The following is a 27025-nucleotide window of genomic DNA, read 5'->3' as shown; positions in this document are numbered from 1 at the left end:
GGTATGAACATTAATATGGCTGCATCTTTGTAGTATTCTGCTTTTAAATCCTTTGGGTATAGGCCGAGGAATGGGATAGCTGGGTCAAATGGTGGTTTCATTCCAAGCTTTTTGAGGAATCTCCACACTGCTTTCCAGAGTGACTGCACTAATTTGCATCCCCACCAGCAATGTATGAGTGTACCTTTTTCCCCATATCCTCTCCAACACCTATTGTTGCTTGTATTCTTGATAATCGCCATTCTAATTGGGGTGAGATGGAATCTTAGGGTAGTTTTGATTTGCTTTTCTCTTATTACTAAAGATGTTGAACATTTTTTCATATGTCTGTTGATTGCTTGTAGATCTTCTTCTGTGAAGTGTCTGTTCATTTCCTTAGCCCATTTGTTGACTGGATTATTTGTATTCTTGGTGTAGAGTTTTTTGAGTTCTTATATATTCTGGAAATTAGTGCTCTATCTGAAGTATGAGTGGCAAAGATTTTCTCCCACTCTGTAGTTTCTCTCTTCACATTGCTGATAGTTTCCTTTGCTGAGAGAAAGCTTTTTAGTTTGAATCCATCCCAGTTATTTTATTTATTTATTTATTTATTTATTTATTTATTTATTTATTTTTATTGTAAACAAATGGGATACATGTTGTTTCTCTGTTTGTACATGACGTAAAGGCATACCATTTGTGTAATCATAAATTTACATAGAGTAATGTTGTTTGATTCATTCTGTTATTTTTTCCTTCCCCCCACCCCTCCCACCCCTCTTTACCCTCTATACAGTACTTCCTTCCTCCATACTTGCCCCCCTCCCTAACCCTAACTCTAACCCTAACACTAACACTTCCCTCCCCCCCATTATGTGTCATCCTCGACTTATTAGCAATATCATTCGTCCTTTGGCTTTTTGAGATTGACTTATCTCACTTAGCATGATATTCTCCAATTTCATCCATTTGCCTGCAAATGCCATAATTTTATCTTTCTTTATGGCTGAGTAATATTCCATTGTATATATATACCATCCCAGTTATTGATTCTTGCTTTTATTTCTTGTGCTATCGGAGTCCTGTTAAGGAAGTCTGATCCTAAGCTGACATGTTGAAGATTTGGACCTACTTTTTCTTCTATAACATGCCGGGTCTCTGGTCTGATTCCATGGTCCTGATCCATTGTGAGTTGAATTTTGTGCAGGGTGAGAGATAGGGGTTTAATTTCATTCTGTTGCATATGGATTTCCAGTTTTCCCAGCACCATTTGTTGAAGAGGCTATCTTTTCTCCATTGCATATTTTTGGCTACTTTGTCTAGTATGAGAAAACTGTATTTATTTGGGTTTGTGTCCATGTCCTCTATTCTGTACCATTGATCTACCTGTCTATTTTTGTACCAATTCCATGCCGTTTTTGTTACTATTGCTTTGTAGTGTAGTTGAAGTTCTGGTATTGCGATACCCCCTGCTTCACTCGTCTTGCTAAGGATTTCTTTAGCTATTCTGGGTTTCTTATTCTTCCAGATGAATTTCATGATTGCTTGTTGTATTTCTGCAAGGTACTTCATTGGGATTTTAATTGGAATTGCATTGAATCTGTATAGCACTTTTGTTAGTATGTCCATGTTGACAATATTAATTCTGCCTATCCAAGAACATGGGAGATCTTTCCATCGTCTAAGGATTTCTTTAATTTCTTTCCTTAGTGTTCTATAGTTCTCAATGTAGAGGTCTTTCACCTCTTTTGTTAGATTGATTCCCAAGTATTTTATTTTTTTCGATGCTATTGTGAATGGGGTACTTTTCCTAATTTCTCTTTCTGAAGATTCATCACTTATGTATAAAAATGCATTGGATTTATGAGCATCAATCTTATATCCTTCTACTTTACTGAATTCACTTACGAGTTCTAAAAGTTTTCTGGAGGAATTTCCGGGTTCATGTAAATATATAATCATGGCATCAGCAAATAGGGATAGTTTGAATTCTTCTTTTCCTATTCGTATCCCTTTAATTTCTTTGTTCTGTCTAATTGCTCTGACTAGAGTTTCAAGGACAATGTTGAATAGAAGTGGTGAAAGAGGGCATCCCTGCCTTGTTCCAGTTTTTAGGGGGAAATGCTTTCAGTTTTTCACCATTTAGAATGATATTGGCCATGGGCTTAGCATAAATGGCCTTTACAATGTTCAGGAATGTTCCCACTATCCCTATTTTTTCTAGTGTTTTGAGCATAAAGGGATGCTGTATTTTATCAAATAATGCTTTTTATGCATCTATCGAAATAATCATGTGATTCTTGACTTTAAGTCTGTTGATATGATGAATAATGTTTATTGATTTTCGAATGTTGAACCAACCTTGCATCCCTGGGATAAAACCCACTTGATTGTGTTGCACTCTCTTTTTAATATATTTTTGTATGTGACTTGCTAAAATTTTGTTGAGAATTTTTGCATCGATGTTCATTAAGGATATTGGTCTGAAATTTACTTTCCTTGATGTGTCTCTGTCTAGTTTAGGTATCAGGGTGATATTGGCTTCATAGAATGATTTGGGAGGGTTCCCTCCTCTTCTATTTCATGGAATACTTTGAGGAGTATTGGAATGACCTTCTCTTTAAAGGCTTTGTAGAACTCAGCTGAGAACCCATCTGCTCCCTGACTTTTCTTTGTTGATAGGCTTTTAATGACTTCTTCTATTTCATTACTTGAAATTGATGTACTTAAGTTGCGTATGTCCTCCTGGTTCAGTTTAGGCAATTCATATGTCTCTGGAAACCTGTTGATGACTTCAAGATTTTCTGATTTGTTGGAGTATAGATTTTCAAAATAGCTTCTAAATATATTTTGTATTTCAGTCATGTCTGTAGTGATATTTCCTTGTTCATTCTGAATTTTAGTAATTTGAGCTTTCTCTCTCCTTCTCATTTTTAGTGTGGCTAAGGGTTTATCAATTTTGTTTATTCTTTCAAAGAACCAACTATTTATTTTGTTAATTTTTTCTATTGTCTTTTTATTATTTAAAAAAATTATTTATTTATTTTTTATTGTAAACAAATAGGATACATATTGTTTCTCTTTGTACATGGAGTAACAGCATACCATTTGCATATTCGTAAATTTACATAGAGTAATGATGTTTGATTCATTCCATTATTTTTTTCCTTCCCCCCCACCCTCCCACCTCTCTTTTCCCTCTATACAGTCCCTCCTTCCTCCATTCTTGTCCCACTCCCACCCCCCATTAAGTGTCATCATCCGCTTATCAATGAAATAATTCCTCTTTTGGATTTTTGAGATTGGCTTATCTCACTTAACATGATATTCTCCAATTTCATCCATTTGCCTGCAAATGCCATAATTTTATTATTCTTTATAGCTGAGTAATATTCCATTGTATATATATACCGCAGTTTCTTTATCCATTCATCAATTGAAGGGCATCTAGGTTGGTTCCATAGTCTGGCTATTGTGAATTGAGCTGCTATAACATTGATGTGGCTGTACTCTGTAGAATGCTGATTTTAAGTCCTTTGGGTATAGGCCGAGGAGTGAGATAGCTTGGTCAAATGGTAGGACCATTCCAAGTTTTCTAAGGAATCTCCACACTGCTTTCCAGAGTGGCTGCACTAGTTTGCAGTTCCACCAGCAATGTATGAGTGTACCTTTTCCCCCACATCCTCTCCAACACCTATTGTTGCTTGTGTTCTTGATAATCGCCATTCTAATTGGGATGAGATGGAATCTTAGGGTAGTTTTGATTTGCATTTCTCTTATTACTAAAGATGTTGAACATTTTTTCATATGTCTGTTGATTGCTTGTACATCTTCTGTGAAGTGTCTGTTCATTTCCTTAGCCCATTTGTTGACTGAGTTATTTGTATTCTTAGTGTAGAGTTTTTTGAGTTCTGTATATATTCTGGAAATTAGTGCTCTATCTGAATTTTGAGAGGCAAAGATTTTCTCCCACTCTGTAGGCTCTCTCTTCGCATTGCTGATAGTTTCCTTTGCTGAGAGAAAGCTATTTAGTTTGAATCTATCCCAGTTACTGATTCTTGCTTTTATTTCTTGTGCTATGGGAGTCCTGTTAAGGAAGTCTGATCCTAAGCCGACAAGGTGAACATTTGGAAATACTTTTTCTTGTATAAGATGCAGGGTCTCTGGTCTGATTTCAAGGTCCTTGATCCATTGTGAGTTGAGTTTTGCGCAGGGTGAGAGATAGGGGTTTAGTTTCATTCTGTTGCATATGGATTTCCAGTTTTCACAGCACCATTTGTTGAAAAGGCTATCTTTTCTCCATTGCATATTTTTGGCACCTTTGTCTAGTACTAGAAAATTGTATTTATTTGGATTTGTGTTTGTGTCCTCTATTCTGTACCATTGACTTACCTGTCTATTTTGGTGCCAATACCATGCTGTTTTTGTTACTGTTGCTTTGTAGTATGGTTGAAGTTCTGGTATTGCGATACCCCGTTTCATTCTTCCTGCTCCAGGATTGCTTTCGCTATTCTGGGTTTCTTATTCTTCCAGATGAATTTCATGATAGCTCACTCTATTTCTGTGAGGTACATCATTGGGATTTTAATTGGAATTGCATTGAATCTGTATAGCACTTTTGTTAGTATGTCCATTTTGACAATATTAATTCTGCCTATCCAAGAACATGGGAGATCTTCATGGGAAGATGTTTCCATCTTCTAAGGTCTTCCTTAATTTCTTTCTTCAGTGTTTTGTATTTTTCATTGTAGAGATCTTTTACCTCTTTGGTTATATTAATATCCAAGTATTTTATTTTTTTTAAGGCTATTGCAATTGGAGTTGTTTTCCTCATTTCCCTTTCAGCTGTTTCATCGCTTGCGTATAAAAATGCTGTAGATTTATGTGTGTTGATTTTATAGCCTGCTATTTTGCTGAATTCATTGATGAGATCTAGAAGATTTCTGGAGGAGGTTTTTGGATCCTCTAAATATAGAATCATGTCATCCACAAATAGTGACAGCTTAAGTTCCTCTTTTCCTATTCATATCCCTTTAATTTCTTTAGTCTGCCTAATTGCTCTGGCTAGAGTTTTGAGGACAATGTTGAATAGAAGTGGTGAAAGAGGACATCCCTGTCTTGTTCCCGTTTTTAAAGGGAACGTTTTCAGTTTTTCTCCATTAAGAATGATGTTGGCCATGGGCTTAGCATAAATAGCCTTTACAATGTTCAGGTATGTTCCTACTATCCCTATTTTTTCTAGTGTTTTCAGCATGAAGGGGTGTTGTATATTGTCAAATGCTTTTTCTGTGTCAATTGAAATAACCATATGATTCTTATCCTTAAGTCTATTGACATGATGGATTACGTTTATTGATTTACGGATGTTAAACCATCCTTGCATTCCAGGAATGAACCCCACTTGATCATGGTGCACAATTTTCTTAATATGTTTTTGGATACAGTTTGCCAATATTTTGTTAAGGATCTTAGCATCTATATTCATCAAGGATATTGGTCTAAAATTTTCTTTCCTTGATGTGTCTTTTCCTGGTTTGGGTATGAGGGTGATATTAGTTTCATAGAATGGGTTCGGTAGGGTACCCTCTTTTTCTATTCCCTGGAATACTTTGAGAAGTATTGGAATGAGTTCTTCTTTGAAGGTCTTGTAGAACTCGGCTGAGAATCCGTCTGGTCCTGGGCTTTTCTTGAATGGTAGATTTTTAATGGCTTCTTCTATTTCATCACTTGATATTGATCTGTTTAAATCGTGTATGTCCTCCTGGTTCAGTTTGGGAGGAGCATATGTCTCTAGAAATTTGTCAATGTCTTCGGTACTTTCTATTTTGTTGGAATACAGATTTTCAAAGTAGCTTCTCATTATGTTCTGTATCTCAGTGGTGTCTGTTCTAATATTTCCTTTTGCATCATGTATTTTAGTAATTTGAGTCTTCTCTCTCCTTCTCTTTGTTAATGTGGCTAAGGGTTTGTCTATTTTGTTTACTTTCTCAAAGAACCAACTTTTAGTTTTGTCAACTTTTTGAATTGTTTCTTTTGTTTCAGTTTCATTGATTTCAGCTCTGATTTTAATTATTTCCTGTCTTCTACTACTTTTGCTATTACTCTGTTCTTCTTTTTCTAGGGCTTTGAGCTGTAATGTTAGGTCATTTAGTTGTTGACTTTTCATTCTTTTCTGGAATGCACTCCATGCAATGAATTTTCCTCTTAGTACTACTTTCATAGTGTCCCAGAGATTTTGATATGTAGTATCATCATTCTCATTGACCTCTAAGAATTTTTTAATCTCCTCCCTGATGTTTTTTGTTATCCATGTTTCATTCACTAGCATATTATTTAGTCTCCAAGTGTTGGAGTAATTTCCTTTTTTTACTTTGTCATTGATTTCTACTCAGTCCATTTTGATCTAATAGAACACAAGGCAGTATCTCTATTTTTTTTGCATTTCCTAAGGGTTGCTTTGTGGCATAACATATGGCCTATTTTCGAGAAGGTTCCATGTGCTGCTGAGAAGAAAGTGTATCCGCTCGTTGATGGATGGAATATTCTATATATGTCTATTAAGTCTAGGTTATTGATTGTGTTATTGAGTTCTATGGTTTCTTTGGTTAGATTTTGTTTCGAAGATCTATGTAGTGGTGACAGCAGTGTGTTAAAGTCGCCCAGAATTATTGTATTGTGGTCTATGTGATGCTTGAAATTGAGAGGGATTTGTTTGATGTACAGGGATGCACCATTGTTTGGTGAATAAATATTTACTATCGTTATGTCTTCCTGATTTATGCTTCCCTTAAGCAGTATGAAATGTCCTTCTTTATCCCTTCTGACTAACTTTGGCTTGAAGTCCACTTTATCTGGTATAAGGATTGAAACCCCCACTTTTTTACTGAGTCCATGTGCGTGGTAGGTTTTTTCCCATCCTTTCACCTTTAGTCTGTGGATGTCTTTTTCTATGAGATGAGTCTCTTGCAGGCAGCATATTGTTGGGTCTTTCTTTTTAATCCATTCTGCCAGTCTATGTCTTTTGATTGATGAATTTAGGCCATTAACGTTCAGGGTTGTTATTGAGAAATGATTTGTATTTCCAGTCATTTGGCTTATTTTTGGTTTTTAAGTTGGCTTGGTTTCTCTTTTGAGTGGTTTTTCTCTAAGGTAGTTCCTCCCTTTGCTGACCTCCATTGTTGTTTTTCATTTCCTCCTCATGGAATATTTTGTTGAGAACATTCTGTAGTGCAGGCTTTCTTTCTTTCTTTTTTTTTTTTTTTTAGTAACAAATAAAGAGCCACACATTTTTAATACTGAATAGAAAATCCATCCGTTAACCTTGCACTGATTCTTAAAGAAGTTTGTGAATAATTTGGACAAGATATAATGTGTGTATTACACTCAAATGAGTTATTGTGATTGTTTTTTTTACTTTTTTTATTTATTGTAAACAAATGGGATACATGTTGTTTGGCTGTACGTGGGTTAAAGGCATACCATTTGTATAATCATAAATTTACATATGATAATGTTGTTTGATTCATTCTATTATTTTTTCCCTTCCCCCCCACCCTTCTTTTCCCTCTAAACAGTCCTTTCTTCCTCCATTCTTGTCCCCCTCCCTAACTCTAACCCTAACCCTAACCCTAACACTAACTCCCCCCAACCTCCCCCTTATGTGTCATCATCCACTTATCAGCAAGATCATTCGTACTTTAATTTTTTTGAGATTGGCTTATCTCACTTAGCATGATGGTCTCCAATTTCATCCATTTGCCTGTAAATGCCATAATTTTATCGTTCTTTATGGCAGAGTAATATTCCATTGTATATATATACCACAGTTTCTTTATCCACTCATCAATTGAAGGACATCTAGGTTGGTTCCACAATCTGGCTATTGTGAATTGAGCAGCTATGAACATTGATGTGGCTGTATCTCTGTAGTATGCTGATTTTAGGTCTTTTGGGTATAGACCAAGGAGAGGGATAGCTGGGTCAAATGGTAGTTCCATTCCAAGTTTTCTAAGGAATCTCCACACTGCTTTCCAGAGTGGCTGCACTAATTTGCAGCCCCACCAGCAATGTATGAGTGTACCTTTCTCCCCACATCCTTGCCAACACCTGTTGCTTGTATTTTTGATAATCGCCATTCTAATTGGGGTGAGATGGAATCTTAGGGTGGTTTTGATTTGCATTTCTCTTATTACTAGAGATGTTGAACATTTTTTCATATGTTTGTTGATTGCTTGTACATCTTCTTCTGTGAAGTGTCTGTTCATTTCCTTAGCCCATTTGTCAATTGGATTATTTGTATTGTTGGTGTAGAGTTTTTTGAGTTCTTTATAGATTCTGGAGATTAGTGCTCTATCTGAAGTATGATTGGCAAAGATATTCTCCCACTCTGTAGGCTCTTTCTTCACATTACTGATAGTTTCCTTTGTTGAGAGAAAGCTATTTAGTTTGAATCTATCACAGTTATTGATTCTTGCTTTTATTTCTTGTGCTATGGGAGTCCTGTTGAGGAAGTCTGGTCCTAGGCCGACATGTTGAAGATCGGGACCTACTTTTTCTTCTATAATCTGCAGAGTCTCTGGTCTGATTTCAAGGTCCTCAATCCATTTTGAGTTGAGTTTTGTGCAGGGTGAGAGATATGGGTTTAGTTTCATTCTGTTGCATATGGATTTCCAATTCTCCCAGCACCATTTGTTGAAGAGGCTATCTTTTATCCATTGCATATTTTTGGCGCCTTTGTCTAGTATTAGAAAGTTGTATTTATTTGGGTTTGTGTCCGTGTCCTCTATTCTGTACCATTGATCTACCTGTCTATTTTGGTACCAGTACCATGCCGTCTTTGTTACTATTGCTTTGTAATAAAGTTGAAGTTCGGGTATTGCGATGCCCCCTGCTTCATTTTTCCTGCGAAGGATTGCTTTAGCTATTCTGGGTTTCTTATTCTTCCAGATGAATTTCATGATTGCTTGCTCTATTTCTGTAAGGTACGTCATTGGGATTTTAATTGGGATTGCATTGAATCTGTATAGCACTTTTGGTAGTATGGCCATTTTGACAATATTAATTCTGCCTGTCCAAGAACATGGGAGATCTTTCCATCTTCTAAGGTTTTCTTTAATATCTTTCTTTAGTGTTCTGTAGTTCTCATTGTAGAGGTCTTTCACCTCTTTTGTGAGATTGATTCCCAAGAATTTTATTTTTATCGATGCTATCGTGAATGGGGTAGTTTTCATAATTTCTCTTTCTGAAGATTCATCACTTATGTATAACAATGCATTGGATTTATGAGCATTGATCTTGTAACCTGCTACTTTACTGAATTCACTTATGAGTTCTAACAGTTTTCTGGTGGAATTTCCTGGTTCCTCTAAGTATATAATCATATCATCCGCAAATAGGGATAGTTTGAGTTCTTCTTTTCCTATTCGTATTCCTTTAATTTCTTTGGTTTTGTCTAATTGCTCTGGCTAGAGTCTCAAGAACGATATTGAATAGGAGTGGTGAAAGAGGGAATCCCTGTCTTGTTCCAGTTTTTAGGGGGAATGCTTTCAGTTTTTCACCGTTTAGAATGATATTAGCCATGGGCTCAGCATAGATGGCCTTTACAATGTTAAGGAATGTTCCCACTATTCCTATTTTTTCTAGTGTTTTGAGCATGAAGGGGTGTTGTATTTTATCAAATGCTTTTTCTGCATCTATTGAAATAATCATGTGATTCTTGACTTTAAGTCTATTGATATGGTGAATTACATTTATTGATTTCCGGATGTTGAACCAACCTTGCATCCCTGGGATAAAACCCACTTTGTTGTGGTGCACTATCTTTTTAATATATTTTTGTATGTGATTTGCTAAAATTTTATTGAGAATTTTTGTTTCAATGTTCATTAATGATATCGGTCTGAAATTTTCTTTCCTCGATTTGTCTCTGTCTGGCTTGGGTATCAGGGTAATATTGGTTTCATAGAATGAATTTGGGAGGGTACCCTCCTCTTCTATTTCATGGAATACTTTGAGAAGTATTGGAATGAGCTCTTCTTTAAAGATTTTGTGGAACTCGGCTGAGAACCCATCTGGTCCTGGACTTTTCTTTGTTGGTAGGCTTTTGATGACCTCTTCTACTTCATTACTTGAAATTGTTCTATTTAAATTGTGTATGTCCTCCTCGTTCAATTTAGGCATTTCATATGTCTCTAGAAACCTGTTGATGTCTTCGAAATTTTCTATTTTGTTGGAATATAGATTTTCAAAATAGCTTCTAATTATGTTTTGTATTTCAATCCTGTCTGTTGTGATATTTCCTTGTTCATTCCGAATTTTAGTGATTTGGGTTTTCTCTCGTCTTCTCTTTGTTAGAGTGGCTAAGGATTTATCAATTTTGTTTATTTTTTCAAAGAACCATCTATTTATTTTGTCAATTTTTTGTATTGTTTCTTTTGTTTCAATTTCATTGATTTCAGCTCTGAGTTTAACTATTTCCTGTCTACTATTTTTGGTGTTGGTCTGTTCTTCTTTTTCTAGGTTGTGTATTTGTTGATTTTTTACTTCTTTTATTGAATGCGCTCCATGAAATAAATTTTCCTCTAAGTACTGCTTTCATAGTGTCCCAAAGATTTTGATATGATGTTTCTTTGTTCTCATTTACCTCTAAGAATTTTAAAATTTCCTTCCTAATATCTTGTTATGCATTCATCATGTAATAGCATATTGTTTAATCTCCAGGTTTTGGAGTAGCTTCTGTTTTTTACTCTTTCATTTATTTCTAACTTCAATCCATTATGATCTGATAGAATACAAGGTAGTGTCTCTATCTTCTTGTATTTGCTTACATTAGCTTTGTGGCATAATATATGGTCTATTTTAGAGAAGGATCCATGTGCTGCTGAGAAGAAAGAGTATTTGCTCTTGGTTGGATGGTATATTCTATAAATGTCCGTTAAGTCTAAATTATTGATTGTGTTATTGAGATCTATGGTTTCTTTGTTCAATTTTTGTTTGGAAGATCTGTCCAGTGGTGAGAGAGGTGTGTTAAAATCACCTAGTATTATTGTGTTATGGTCTATTTGGTTTCTGAAATTGAGAAGGATTTGTTTGACATACATGGATGAGCCACTGTTTGGGGCATAGATGTTTATGATTTTTATGTCTTGCTGATTTATGGTTCCCTTAAGCAGTATGTAATGTCCTTCTTTATCCCTTCTGACTAGTTTTGACTTGAAGTCCACATTATCTGAAATGCGGATGGATACCCCAGCTTTTTTGCTGAGTCTATGTGCCTGGTATGTTTTTCCCCATCCTTTCACCTTTAGTCTATGGGTATCTCTTTCTACGAGGTGAGTCTCTTGCAGGCAACATATTGTTGGATCTTTCTTTTTGATCCAATCTGCCAGTCTATGTCTTTTGATTGATGAGTTCAGGCCATTAATATTCAGGGTTATTATTGAGATATGATTAGTATTCCCGGTCATTTGGTTCATTTTATTTATTTATTTATTTATTTTGAGACGACTTGGTTCTTCCTTTATTTGACAATTCCTTTAGGATAGTTTCTCCCATTGCTGATTTGTTTCTTTGTTTTTCATCTCTTCCTCATGGAATATTTTGCTGAGAATGTTCTGTAATGCTGGCTTTCTTTTTGTAAATTCTTTTAGCTTTTGTTTATCATGGAAGGATTTTATTTCATCATCAAATTTGAAGGTGAGTTTTGCTGGGTATAAGATTCTTGGTTGGCATCCATTTTCTTTCAGGGCTTGAAAAATGTTGTTCCAGGCCCTTCTAGCTTTTAGTCTGGATTGAAAAATCTGCTGATATCCGTATTGTTTTCCCCCTGAATGTAATTTGATTCCTCTCTCTTGCGGCCTTTAAAATTCTGTCTTTATTTTGTATGTTAGGTATTTCCATTATAATGTGCCTTGGTGTGGGTCTGTTGTAATTTTCTATATTTGGAGTCCTATAAGCCTCTTGTACTTGATCTTCCATTTCATTCTTCAGATTTGGGAAATTTTCTGATAGTATTTCATTGAATAGATTGTTCATTCCTTTGGTCTGTTTCTCTAAGCCTTCCTCAATCCCAATAATTCTTAAATTTGGCCTTTTCATGATATCCCATAGTTCTTGTAGATTCTGTTCATGATTTCTTACCATCTTCTCTGTTTGTTCAACTTTGTTTTCAAGGTTAAATATTTTATCTTCAATGTCTGATGTTCTGTCTTCCAGGTGTTCTATTCTATTGGTTATGCTTTCTATGGAGTTCTTAATTTGGTTTATTGTTTCCTTCATTTCAAGGATTTCTGTTTGTTTTTTTTTCAATATCTCTAACTCTTTATTGAAATGATCTTTTGCTTCCTGTATTTGCTCTTTTAACTGTCGATTGGTGCAATCATTCAGTGCCTGCGTTTGCTCTTGCATCTCGTCATTTGCTTCCCTGATCATTTTAATTATGTACATTCTGAACTCCTTTTCTGTCATTTCTTCTGCCATGCTGTCGTTGGGTTTCATTGATGTAACATCTAGATTTGTTTGCAGCATTTTCTTTCCTTGTTTTCTCATATTGTTCAGGTATCAGTTGACCGCTGTGATATTGCAGATTTCCTCTATTGTCTTATAATATCCCTGAAGATTTCTAGTATATCCCCTCTTAGCCTTCAGTAGTCTGAAGTCTTGGAGGAAGTTGATATTGCGGTGCTCCACAAGGAAGCTGACTCCCTAGGGGAGGTGGCCTTCCGGTGGGGTATATTCCCTGCTAGTGGGCAGAGGTACCTTCACTTGCTGATGAATGGTCATCCAAAGGGGAACTAGGATGTGGGCTGATGCAAGGCCAGTTTGGGTCTGTGTCTCTGATTTTACAGTGCTTTTGGGAGAACCTCACCCGACAGGGAGGACTCACCCAGTGGGGAGGTCTCGCTGGTCGGTTTCCCTCCCAGGGGTTCCGTTCTATTCACAACTACCGCCTGGGCTGGGCAGCCTTCTTCTGCAATGTTCCCAGGGACCCGGACCTACCTCCTGGGCCTGGAAGCCTCGCCCTTCGCAGATGAATCTCCTTAGGCTGCCTCTCCTCAGAGAAGCTGCCTGCAGTCCTGGAGCCTTCGCTCCACCCCTCAGTTTGTCTGTGGGGCTCTTCCACCAAGAAGCCGCCTAGGCCCTGGGACCCTGCTCTGCACTTTTCGCCTGGCTATGCGGCCCCTCCTCTGAGCAGCCACCTGGAGCCCCTTACAATCGCTCCGAGTCCCAGTGACCCGCCACACGCCTTTTCCTCCGGCAGCTACCTGGTGTTCCGTGCGGTCGCTCTAAGTCCAAGTGACCCACCACGCACCTCCTTCTCCACCAGGCAGTCACCCAGAGATCTGGTGCGTCACAAGTCCCAGGAACTCACTGTGCACCTTCTCGTCCCGACTGCCACCCGTAGCCCTGGTGCAGTCACTTCGAGCCCAAGCACCCCGCCGTGCTCCTCCTCCTTCTCCAGACAACCCCCCTGTGTTCAGGAGTGGATGCTCTGGGTCCAAACCACTCACCACGCTGTTCCACCGGATAGCCGCCCAGAGCCCTGGCGCAGCTGCTCCAAGTCCAAGCGACGTGCTGAGCCCGTATTTCTCCTTCTCCTCTGGGCAGCCCCCTGTGTTCAGGGGTGGTCGCTTTCAGTCCAAACAGCTCACCAAGCACCTTCTCCTTTGGGCAGCCTCCCAGAGCCCGGGTGGGTTGCGCCGAATCCAGGTCCTGTGGTGAGCAGCCACCTCTCCAATGCTCCCAGTTGTCTGCGTTCACTGCTCCAGCGGGGGGAGGGGTGTCTCGCCGGCAGCTCTACTTCACAAAGTTCCCTGCTTTCGGGGCTACCACCCCGTCCGGGACGCCTCCCCAATGGGAGACACTCACCCGGCTGCTTTGAGTTGGTCCCAAGTCTCTCTATATCTCCTCTTCTTGAGTCCTGAGTCCTGGAGCAACACGAAACGCAGCCACCCTCTAGTCCGCCATCTTGAATCCGTGCAGGCTTTCTATTTGTAAATTCTTTTAACTTATGTTTATCATGGAAGGATTTTATTTCATCTTCAAATCTGAAGGTTAGTTTTGCTGGGTAAAGGATTCTTGATTGGCAACCATGTTCTTTCAGAGCTTGAAATATGTTGGTCCAGGCCCTTCTAGCTTTTAGAGTCTGGGTTGAGAAGTCTGCTGCTATCCATATTCGTCTCCCCCTATATGTAATCTCATGCTTTTCTCTCGAGGCCTTCAAAATCCTATCTTTATTTTGATGTCAGGCATTTTCATTATAATGTTCCTTAGTGTGGATCTGTTGTGATTCTGTGCATTCAGTGTTCTGTATGCCTTTTGTATTTGATTTTCCATTTCATTCTTCAGGTTTGGGAAATTTTCTGATATTATTTCATTGAATAGGTTGTTCATTCCTTTGCTTTGTATCTCTGTGCCTTCCCCAATCCCAATAATTCTTAAATTTGGTCTCTTCATGATGTCCCATAGTTCTTGGAGATTCTGTTCATGATTTCTTACCATCTTCTCTGTTTGGGCCACTTTATTTTCAAGATTAAATATTTTGTCTTCATTGTCTGAGGTTTTGTCCTCCAAGTGGTCTAGTCTGTTGGTGATGCTTTCCATTGAGTTTTTTATTTGGTTTATTGTTTCCTTCATTTCAAGGATTTCCGTTTGTTTTTTTTTGAGAATCTCTATCTCTTTTTTGAAATGATCTTTTGCTTCCTGCAGGTGCTCTTTCAGCTTATTGGTATTATCATTCATTGCCTGCATTTGCTCTCTTATCTCATCCTTTGCTTTGCGAATCATCTTTATCATGTATAATCTGAAGTCCTTTTCTGACATTTCTTCTAACATACTGTCATTGGATTCTATTACTATAGAATCTAAATTTGTTTGGATCATTTTCTTCCCGTGTTTCTTCATGTTGTTCATGTATCTTCCCCTCTAGCGCTGCAGATCTGGGGTATTGCAGATTTCCCCCTATAGGCTTATAGTGGTCCTATAGGTGTCCAAAACCCTTTCTTTAAGGCAGATCAATATTAGCAGTACCCAAATCAGACACTATGCAATCCTAGACCAAATAGCCCCTATGGGGACAATAACATCATGTAAATAAGGGAGAAAGTGACTCTGAGGGAACAGGTAAACAGAAGGAAAAGAAAGCAAGAAACGTAAAGAAATAAAAACTTAAATATTTTTTTTTAAAAGGAGAAAAAAGAAAATCTACTGTATAACAGTCATATACTAATGAAAACTCCTGATGTATGAGAGGTACCTGATAATGGGCTTCAAGCCTCCAGCAGGCGTCGCAAGATGGGATTTGCCCCACCCAAAGATCAGAGCTACAGCTTCCAGGATTATCCAAGATGGCTGCTCTGGCTTCCAAATGTGTTGGCAAATTGGGAGCTGTAGCTCATTGGTGGACGTGGTCAGCTGGAGGTCCTGGAGACAGGATGCAGTTGGTTCGGCAGTGGTCCTGGAGGTTGGGTGTGTTTGGTGTGGTTGTGGGATCCAGGAGGCAGGGTGCAATCAGTTGGTCTGGGTTCCCGGTGATAGGGCACAGTCAGTTGGTCTGGGGGTCCTGGCAGCAGGGAGCAGTCAATTGATGTAAGGGCCCCAGAGGCAGGGAGTGATTGGTCAGGCTGAGGGATCCTGGAGATGGGGCTCAGTCAGTCCGTCCAGGGGTCCTATAGGGCCTGGCTGTTGTCTGAAAATGGCGGCAGCCTCTTATAATCAAACCTGCAAGTACTGTGACAGTGAACTTCCAGGCAGCAGCAGGCAGCTGGTTCTCCACTGGCGGTCTGCGGTCAATCTGCTGGCAGCTGTCGGACAATGGGGGGGGGGTGAACCTTGAGCGTTGGGTGATGGATAGGGGCAAGGCAGGCGATGGACAGGCGAGAGGCAGGCAAATGGCGGATGACAAACACCTGACTGTGAGCAATCTGCTCTCAAAAAAGGCGTCGATATGTTGGCAGATTGCAGATGATCACAGCAGACAAATGGGGTAAAGAGCAGGGGATTGATAAGCAGCAAAAACTGCCTCACCGAGAAACAGATAGCCTCTGCTTGAATCCAGCTTTGCGGAGCAACAAGGAACCAGACTATGTGATAGAGACCTTCTTGGATCCCACGTGGTCTCTACGTCTCTAGGTCTCTAGGTCCTTAGGGGAGCCTGCTGTCTCTTTCTAAGGCATGTTTCTCACTTCAACAAATCCTCTTGCTCCATCTAGCACGTTTCTCCTCCAACTCTTTCTTCTTGATAAGAACCTGGAACTCAACACCGGCCACCTCCCTGCAGACCAGACACCACTGCTCGCTCACCGCGGACTGCCAGGGACACTGACCCAGGGGCTCCGCGCACCACCTTGGCGACCGTCAGCTCGCGACCAGCACAGGAGGTGCGGCCCGTGGGGCCTGGTCTGGGCGCCGCCGCCTGCTTCCAGGTGAGAACCGGAGGCGGGGCGTCAGCGCCCCCGCGGTCACACACGGGAGGCCCACACGGGAGGCCCGCCCGGAAGGAAGACCGGCACACAACGGACCAGGGAGGGAGAGGCACGTGCGTCCAGTACCTCTAGGCTGGGAACCACTCTGGTCGCAGCCAAGGGAGCCACGCTGGCTGTTGGGGAACCGCCACCCGCGCTCTCTATTGTCTCTTTTGTTTCAATTTCATTGAATTCAGCCCTGATACTATTTCCTGTTTTCTACTACTTTTGCTGTTGATCTGTTCTTTTTCTAGGGCTTTAAGTTGTAGCGTTAAGTCGTTTATTTGTTGATTTTTTTCTTCTTTTATTGAATACACTCCATGAAATAAAATCTTCCTCTAAGTACTGCTTTCATAGTGTCCCAGAGATTTTGATATGATGTGTCTTTGTTCTCGTTTACTTCTAAGAATTTTTTTATTTCCCTCCTGATGTCTTCTGTTATCCATTCATCATATAATAGCGTATTATTTAATCTCCAGGTGTTGGAGTAGTTTCTGTTTTTTCTTGTCTTTTATTTCTAATTTCAATCTATTATGATCGGATAGAATACAAGGTAGTATCTCTGTCTTCTTGTATTTGCTAACATTAGCTTTATGTCATAAATTATGGTCCATTTTAGAGAAGGATCCATGTGCTGCTGAGAAGAAGGTATATTCGCTGTTTGTTGGATGGTATATTCTAAAATTGTCCGTTAAGTCTAAATTATTGATTGTGTTATTGAGATCTATGGTTTCGTTATTTAGTTTTTGATTGGAAGATTTGTATTAGTATTATTGTATTAGTTTATTATTACTGTATTAGTTTACTGTATTAGTATTGTATTTGTATTAGTATTATTGTGTTGTGGTCTATTTGATTTCTGGAATTGAGAAGGATTTGTTTGCTGTACATGGATGAGCCAATGTTTGGGGCATAGATATTTATGATTGTTATGTCTTGCTTATTTATGCTTCCCTTAAGCAGTATGAAATGTTCTTCTTTATCCCTTCTGACTAACTTTGGCTTGAAGTCCACATTATCTGAAATGAGGATGGATACTCCAGCTTTTTTGCTGTGTCCATGTGCATGGTATGTTTTTTCCCATCCTTTCACCTTTAGTCTGTGTGTATCTCTTTCTATGAGATGAGTCTCTTGCAGCCAGCACATTGTTGGATTTTTCTTTTTAATCCAATTTGCCAGTCTATGTCTTTTGATTGATGAGTTCAGGCCATTAATATTCAGGGTTATTATTGAGATATGATTTTTATTTGCAGCCATTTGACTCATTTTTGTTTTTTGACATGGCTTGGTTTCTCCTTTATTTGGCTATTCCTTTAGGCTAGTTCCTCCCTTTGCTGATTTGCATCATTGTTTTTCATCTCTTCCTCTTGTAATATTTTGCTGAGGATGTTCTGTAATGCCAGTTTTCTTTTCGTAAATTCTTTTTGTTTATCCTGGAAGGATCTTATTTCATCGTCAAATCTGAAAGTAAGTTTTGCTGGGTATAAGATTCCTGGTTGGCATCCATTTTCTTTCAGGGCTTTGATATATGTTGTTCCAGGCCCTTCTAGCTTTTAGGGTCTGGATTGAAAAATCTGCTGATATCCGTATTGGATTCCCCCTGAATGTAATTTGATTTTTTTCTCTCGCAGCCTTTAAAATTCTGTCTTTGTTTGTATGTTAGGTATTTTCATTTTAATGTGCCTTGGTGTGGGTCTGTTGTAATTTTGTGTATTTGGAGTCCTATAAGCCTCTTGTACTTGATTTTACATTTCATTCTTCAGATTTGGGAAATTTTCTGATATTATTTCATTGAATAGATTGTTCATTCATTTGGTTTGTTTCTCTGTGCCTTCCTCAATCCCAATAATTCTCAAATTTAGCCTTTTCATGATATCCCATAATTCTTGTAGATTCTGTTCATGATTTCTTACCATCTTCTCTGTTTGGTCAACTTTGTTTTCAAGATTAAATATTTTGTTTTCAATGTCTGAGGTTCTGTCTTCCAGGTGTTCTATCCTATTGGTTATGCTTTCTATGGAATTTTATTTGGTTTATTGTTTCCTTTATTTCAAGGATTTCTGTTTGTTTTTTTTTTTCAGTATCTCTAACTCTTTATTGAAACAATCATTTGCTTCCTGTATTTGCTCTTTTAACTGTTGATTGGTGTGATCATTTAATGCCTGCATTTGCTTTTTCATCTCATCCTTCAGTGCCTGCATTTGATCTTTCATCTCCTCGTTTGCTTCTCTGATTGTTTTAATTATGTACATTCTGAACTCTCTTTCCGACATTTCTTCTGCCATGCTGTCAGTGGGTTTTTGATGTAGCATCTACATTTGTTTGGGACATTTTCTTCCCTTGTTTTCTCATATTGGTCAGATATCAGTGGGACTCTGAGATATTGCAGATTTCCTCTATTGGCTTGTAGTGTCCCTGTAGATTTCCAGTATATCACCTCCTAACCTTCAGTAGCCTGAAGTCATGGAGGAACTTGATAATGCAGTGCTTCCTATGAAAGCTGCCTGTAGCCCACTGCTGGGTGGGGGATTGGGGGATGGGTGTGCTCTGGAAGCCTCTCACTAGGTGGGCCTGCTCCAAGAAGCCTGCTGTGGACCGGGCCTGCCACCGGATGGAGCCGGGCTGCTCAGGAAAGCCTTAGGCTCCCCTGTCCTGGTCTGAGAAGCTGCCTGCAGACCCGACCAGGGCCCACCACTGGGGACTAGGTGTGCGTAGAAAGGCTCTCACTGGGCGGTTCTGCTCCGAGAAGCTGGCTGTGGACTGGGCCTGCCGCCAGATGAAGGTGGGCTGCTCGGGAAAGCCTCTTGCCCTGCCCTGGTCCTAGATGCTGTCTGAGGACTGGGACCCACTGCTGGGTATGGAATTCGGGGCTGGGTGTGCTAGGAAAGCCTCTCACTAGGTGGGTCTGCTCAGAGAAGCTGGCTGTGGGCCTACCACCGAATGGAGGTGGGCTGCTTGGGAAAGCCTCTCGTCACCCTGCCCTGCTCTGAAATGCTACCCACTGTCCTGACCTGCTGCCCGGGCTGAGCTTCACCCAGTGGGAGTGACTCACCCAGCGTCTCTGAGTTCATCCGAGTCTCTCAATAACTCCCCTTCTTGAATCCTGAGTTCCCTTTGTCCTCCACTGGCAGCCTGTTAGTACAAATCACAGTACTCTTCTTGTATTGAGGAAATCCCACCAGCATTGTCGCGTGAAATCTCCAGTGAAATGTAAAGCTCCATAAAGGGTCTCGATCTGTGTTTATAGTTGTTACTCTCTAGTGGAAAGAACAATGTTTAATAGCTCCGGCTGTGTAACTGTGGGGCGCAGACATGGCAGTGGGAACTCACAGGCTTATTCAGCTGGGCCTCAATGGTGAACAGCGCCTGGGCCCCTCTTGGAGGGTTTGTTTTCAGATCTTTCTTGTTCTCCCTCCAGCTACTCCTGGGTGGATGGGAGAGCCACATGTCTCTCCCTCCCCCACCTCCTCTAAGCTTGCGTGCCTAGCTGGCTTCCACTGGCCCCCCTATCCTCCCTGGCCAGTCTGCAGAGACTGCACAGGCCTCAACCTTGAGGAGCTGGGCAGTGTGCACAGCGCCCATGCCGAATGCAGTGAAGTGGAGTCCCAGCAGTGCCACTGGCCCTAAAACAGGGTGCAGCGAGTGTTTCCCATCACTTCTAACTGCCGTGTGCCTTCTGGTGCAAGGTGGGAAAGGTCTCCCGCCTCCGGGCCCTAAGTTGAAAAATGGCTCCCAGCTCCGGTGGTCCATGTGATTTAATTTTACATGCTTTTGGATTTTACATAAATAGAACCTTACTATATGTCTTTTGCATTTCATTCTTGGCTCCACATTATATACTAACCAAGCATGGTAGCCCATACGGAAGCCCCAGTGATTTCCACCTCCCAGTGTTCATGGTTTTGTGCTTTGTATATGGATGGTGTACCGCCAATGTTCCATGTGATCAAGGCTTGGTTGCCAGGGTGGTTAAATTGGGAGATGATGCAGACATGAGGGTTCATGGTAGGCTCTTAGGTCATTGGGAGCATGCCCTCCCAAAGGGATCTTGTGACTCCAGCCCTTTCTGTCTTTCTCATCTTCCTAGCTGTTGATGGGAATATTTTGCTCTAGGATGTGCTCCCTGCCACTGCCAGCCAGTGCCCTCACCAGAGGCCGGAAGGACAGGGCCCTGCCAGATCTTGACTGAACCCTCAAGAATGGTGAGCAAAATGAAACTTTACTCTTTGTATTGATTTTGACTCAGGTGTTTTATTCCATTAATGTGAAGCTGACTGATACGGTGGTCTAAGTAATTGCCTCCCCCGGCAGAACTTCCTTCTAACCAACAGCATATGGTGACATGCAGGGATTAAGTTACAAAACTCTCTGACTTTCCTCTAGCTAGTCAATCTTCTCTCACAGCTTCTACCTCCGTCACTGGCTTTGATGAATCCAGCTGCTGTGTGGGGGGTGATGTTTTCGGGAAAGAGCTGAGGAGAGGACAAAAAAGCCGACTGAGACTCCCATTCCCATGACCTCCAGGATATTCTCAGCAACCACAGGAGTGGACTAAGCAGTAGATCCTTCTAGATCAATGCCTTCCATGAGACCCCAGTGTGGGCTAACTCCTTGATTGAGGCCTTGTAAACACTATGAAGTAGAAAATGCAACCTAACTATACCTGGATTGTTGATGCACAAAAACTGTGAGATAACAAATGTATTTTAAGATCCTAAGTTTTGAGATAATTGCATGAAAAATGAACAACTCATCCAGATTTACCTGTTTCTGCACAACCCACAGAAGAGACAGAAAAGTCAAAGGGTGGAAAAAGGAGGATAGATTAGAACATATCTAATCATAAGTCCTGAAAATCCAACAGGCTTACTGTGTTCCTAGGTGAGACCCTGTTTACCAACATAGTAAGGAAAAACCCAGCAAGAAAGTCACCGACAATCATCCGTGAGAAATTCAGTAGTGCCTTTTCTCTAAAATGGGAGCTTGTGGTAAGATTATGGTCAGAACTGAGCACCTCAAGGACAATGGGGATTGTTAAGATTAAAGAATAGCAAAGACCAGAGGGAGTCATTTAAATGTAAGAATTAACGTGGATATAGCCATGGATGGGCAGCAAGTGAGGAATGGCAACTGGGGCAGCAGAGCATGAAACTTACAAGTATCCATGAGTAGCAATAACAGAATATGGGTTTCTTCACTATAGGATATAGGAGGCCCAAACTGGTACAGCTATAACCATAGGCTCTGTGACTCAGTATCTCTACTAGAGTATATGTATGTGTATATGTAAATTTAAAAGAGTTTAAGATAAAATGAACAAAGGGTTCAAGAAAGTTGTCCCAATGGAAAGCCAGTCTGGCATCTTCATACAGTTGTCAGATCTATGACTCATTACCTGAAACAGAGGCCAGTCCTCTAGGAGAAAGGACCATAGCAAACATATATTAGCACTAACACCTGTATTCCATTTGCTAAGGTTCCTTCAGCAATCTATTCAGGAATACCCATATATATGGATACTTCCAGATGGCAAAGGGGGCTTGATACTGACAACTGGAATTCAAATGCCAACATGGCTTCCATTAGAATATGGCTCTAATGGTCAGAAAATATATGGAGACTTGGCCCAGGTGAATGTCACATTTTGTCCACTGAATTCACAGAAACTTCTGGTGGTCATTTAACCTGTTCACAAACATAAACCCCAGCACATTCTTTCCTTGAACTACAGAGTAAGAATATTATATAGAGAAGGTAGATGAAAACCTTAGGTACAGCCCAATCCTCACTACTATCCTACAGGAAAGCTAGGAAATAAGAATTGGAGATTAGTGCTACCACCAAAAATTTAAATAATGAAGGGGCGTTGAAACCCATATTGTTTGCAGAGAATTCACTAGTTCAGGATCCAAAAAAATCAGATGTATCATAATTACTTACAGTTTATGACCACAAGACTTGTCAAATAAAAAATCCAAGTTAAAGGGATGTGATGATGTAGTCGATTAATACAGTCTCTGGAATGGGTGATGTGGAAACTTGAAAATAAAACCTTCAGAATTCCTAAGGAAGGAGAGGTTGGAGTGGATCCGGTTCACATGGAACCAACAGCAGTATCAACTCACTGTCTTAACCCAGGGCTAGGTGAATTCTCCTGGTCACAGTTCAGTTCAAAATGAAGTGAGCATTCTGGACACAGTACAGAACACCATACTGATCTATGATATTGAAGGCATCAGGTTAGCCAACATAAATACCATAGACACCCCATAAGACGCCCATACCCCTGAAGATAAAGATAAATCTGACAAAGCTTTCAAGTCTTGACACGTTCCTGCCATATTCAAGAGTCCCAACTGGAGAGAAAGCCAGGACATCCTCATCTGAATACCTAACCATCCATCAAGAGTCCAACACAGAGACTCTAGTAAGGTACCATCCTTGGGACATTAGTAAGTTATTTGTTTCTGACTGATGTTGACATCTATTCTGGGCAAGTGTCTGCCTTTTTGCTTTGGCCTCCTCAGTCAGCACCATGGTACTGGCCTTCAAAAGCATCTGCTTAGCACCATGGAATCTTAAATCACTGCATCTGAGATTAACATACCCAAATATATAGCAAAGGATGTAGGATAATTAATATGTGACCACTGACACCCACTGTTCCTGCATTATTCCTCACCACCTGGAAGCAGTTGAATGGATAATGTGATGCCAGCACCTCTGCATCTTGGCTTTTGGTGATGACCTCCTTGGAGGATAGAGCCTTATTCTTCAGGATGAAGTAAACATGTAAACCAATGACCATCAAGTAGGACTATGTTTCCAATAGTTAGAATACACTAATACAGAAAAGCAAGGCATGGAAAGTTGACCTCTGCAGAGTCCAGCCACCTGGCATCTAGGAGAGGCAGAGCTGTGTTCCGACTCACACTCCAGAGATTTCTTGTGGGTAGTGGGGAGATGAGGTAGAATTCACTTGACAGCACACTTCAGCTCAGCTGCTTCTATTGGTTTAACTTGCTTCCCACAGTTTCTTCCAGATTTCTCCAGAGAGCATTTCTTTGTTCAGCTTTTCTTCCAGAATATCTGTTTCTAATTATGCCTTGAGTGAATTGCACTGAATACACAAACCACAAATGACACCTCCCTAAACACGGCTTTTCTTTTTCTTTTCTTTTCTTTTTTCTTTGGATGAGAGTAACTACTATGGTGTTTTTTTCCTAGCCCTCAGATATACTGATGTTCTGGGCCAGGGATGTATCTCAATGATACAGGGCTTTCTATCATGCATCAATCCTGCATTTAATCTCCATTTAACCACACACACACACATGTGCACGTACCTACACACACGCAAAGTATATACTGATAGGGAAAAACAACCACCAAAAGATCAAAGACAACTAGTGTAAAACTAATATTTTTACAAACGTTAGAAGAAACAGTAAGATTCAGACCAATGTTAAGAGTTTATCATACAGTAACCCAAGACTTGACCCTGACACTATGGCAACCATCCCTACAGTATGAAAAATGTGTTGAAAGGCCAACATCGAGATTAAGGTGACTTAGTTGGGGTGCCCCTAGAGTAACCTAGGATACAGGGGTTTGACAGCAAGTAGTTTGGGAAATGATCCCAGGAAGCACTGTAGGACACTTGGGAAATGACCCGGGGCAGTGAGGGAAGCCAGCAGAGCATGCCATAATGAGCAGAACACCACAGGAGGCGCTGAGGCCCAATCCCATGGAGGACCCGTGAAGGACTGGAAGGACTCACTCCAGGGGATTTGAGCCAGAACATTTGCTCACCAACACCCTGTCACTGGTTTAGCTCTGCTTCTATTGGCTTCACCTTCTCAGAGAAAGTCCTCAGTCAGGAAGTACACATTAGATGCATACTAATACATCTTCCTGTTTTAGGAAGCATGGTGCTCACAGAACACAGGTGGAGCACCTCAAGTTGTCTGCTATGGTCTTTTCATTCTTTAGAGATGAACTACCAAAAAACTGTCAGAGGACAACAATTGAAGAAGGAAAAATAAGGAGACATGATGCCATTAAATCTGTATGACTGCAAAATTCCGATTTATTTAAGATGTAGGAATATTATCATATGAGAAAACATGATAGAGAACAAATATTTCCATGGGAATATGATAATTGACAGGCTTTAGGGAAAATTCAAACTTGTGTTCAGCTGGGAGAGTGATAGTAGCCTGGCAGGGCAGAAGACAGCATATTTGGAAACCAAAAAGTCAATCCTAGTTGAAACAGAGGTTTTACAATTGGCCTTTCATGATTGGCCTCATAAATGGATCACAAAGAGAATATTGGTTGATGAAGGACAGGAGAGGACAGATCAGAGCACTCAGCAGGAAGAACCACTAGAGCAGGTGGGGCGGCAGCAGGTGGTCTGGCAACAAGTAGGTCGACAGCAGCTGGACACACAGCAGCTGGGGCGGCAGCAGGTGGTCTGGCAGGTGGTCTGGCAGCAGGTGGGGCGACAGCAGCTAGAGCCACAGCCACTGGAGCCACCACAGCCACTGGAGCCACCACAGCAGGGGCTGCAGCAGCTGGAACCACAGCAGCTGGGGCGGCAGCAGGTGGTTCTGCAGCAGGTGGTCTGGAGGCAGGTGGGGCGACAGCAGCTAGTGCCACAGCCACTGGAACCACCACAGCCACTGGAGGCACCACAGCCACTGGAGCCACCGCAGCAGGGGCTGCAGCAGCTGGAGCCACAGCAGCTGGGGCGGCAGCAGGTGGTCTGGCAGCAGGTGGGGCGACAGCAGCTAGTGCCACAGCCACTGGAACCACCACAGCCACTGGAGCCACCACAGCAGGGGCTGCAGCAGCTGGAGCCACAGCAGCTGGGGCGGCAGCAGGTGGTCCTGCAGCAGGTGGTCTGGAGGCAGGTGGGGCGACAGCAGCTAGTGCCACAGCCACTGGAGCCACCACAGCCACTGGAACCACCACAGCCACTGGAGCCACCACAGCAGGGGCGGCAGCAGCTGGACACACAGCAGCTGGGGCGGCAGCAGGTGGTCCTGCAGCAGGTGGTCTGGCAGCAGCTGGGCTGGCAGCAGGTCTCCTGGCAGAGACCTTGGCCACAGCCCTGATCAGAGCTGACGGAACCAGAACAGGAGTTGACCATGGTATCAGAGGGTGGAGGTTCTGAATGGATTTGCAGGAGGATGAGTTGTTAGTTTTGGAGGCTTCTTGGTTCCTGTCCTCTTTTATACCCAGCTGAGGAATTTCTATGATTATGAAAAGACAATTTCCTTGTTTTTGTTTACATGACACAAATGCACTTAGTAAATTGTATTTTTTTCTAGTCAAATTTCCCAACGTATAAAGATAATTATTTCCTCTTTCTCAAGTTCCCTAATGTTCCCCCATGAATCATCTCTTCTCTTTCCTCCTTTGGGTGTAGTATCACATGACTTCAGACTCTGGGTATCATGTTACATAGCAGAGTCTCTGGTCTGATTCTCATCTTGATGTGATTGTGGGAGAGTTCCTCATAGGGCTAGGATCTCTAGTGGATAAATGCAAGATTCTATCAGATGGAATGCCAAAATGAACAAAGGAAGTAGAAGCTCAACTTCCTCAGTAGGTGACATGAGGAAGCTCACTATTCATGTGATGTTTTAGGTGGTCAGTCAACTAATGAAATTCCTAGGACATTCTAAGCTGGGTTTATTCTCATCACCCAGAGATGCACCTTGAAACAGTTAACAGTGACTCAGTGTTTGAAGGACTACAGAGTCATCTGGGAGCAATCTGTGTCTATCATCAAAATTGTCCTCCAGGCTGAGATAGAGTAATTTAGACAGTAGTTTTCAATCTGTGTTTTGGGAACATAAAACTATGTCATCATTATGCTTTATTGACATGTTATTAAATATTTTCATATGTTCTGAGTTAAAAATTCTAGCAATTTTGTAGTATCACTTATTAATATATTTTAATTCTAATTCTAATATTTTTTTACACATTAAGGATAGTATAAAAATTTTTCATACCTTTATGTAGTTACAGAGAAATTGCATCCATGAAGGGTTTATAAATCAAAGCCTCATATGATTTTGGTGCTAGGTAAGGATTCTTTTTAGTGCCGCAAGGATTCAGAGCAATATCTATCTATCCATCTCTATATATATATGTATATGCTGAATATAGATATTGAATATATTGAATATATTCACTATATATAGAATATAAATATATTGAATATATATTTATTTATATTTTTTCAACATATTATGAAAAGACAATTCCATGTATATAGAAAAGAAGAAATTACCTTAGGGATATCCCCTTTGCCTGGAGAGGGGGTAACTTGTGAACACAGCATTTTCTTAGTTATCTTTTATTGGTGAATTTGAGTGCTGTTTTCCCTCAGTATCTTCCTTGGCCCCACACAAAGTCCTTTCTCCATTGCACTTTTTTGTGTTTTATGTGTCTCACGAGTTCTATGATTTAGTTTTCTATCAGAAATGCAGTTGTTTATTGGCTCCCCTCTACATAAAAAGTCCATTAAAGGAGGGACAATGCTTTGTCTCTCTTTGCATGACAAGGCCTAG

At 40.7% G+C, this 27025-nt stretch overlaps 1 protein-coding gene across 1 annotated transcript in view; it reads right to left on the bottom strand.

Moving 5' to 3' along the window:
- Window positions 1-25593, bottom strand: part of LOC306657129 (uncharacterized protein) — a gene marked incomplete at both ends in the record, with an annotated part of 40707 nt that extends 15114 nt beyond the window's left edge. Inside the window, one exon of the mRNA XM_079132861.1 lies at window positions 24866-25593. Coding sequence (XP_078988987.1) covers window positions 24866-25593 — 728 coding nt within the window. The remainder of the gene's footprint in view (window positions 1-24865) is intronic.
- Between the last annotated feature and the right edge of the window lie 1432 nt (window positions 25594-27025).

Source organism: Sciurus vulgaris (genome assembly GCF_902686455.1).
Source record: "Sciurus vulgaris genome assembly, chromosome: 3".
Lineage (NCBI taxonomy): Eukaryota > Metazoa > Chordata > Mammalia > Rodentia > Sciuridae > Sciurus > Sciurus vulgaris.
The sequence above is the reverse complement of the archived record's forward strand: the minus strand, read 5'-3'. Positions and strand labels throughout refer to the sequence as shown.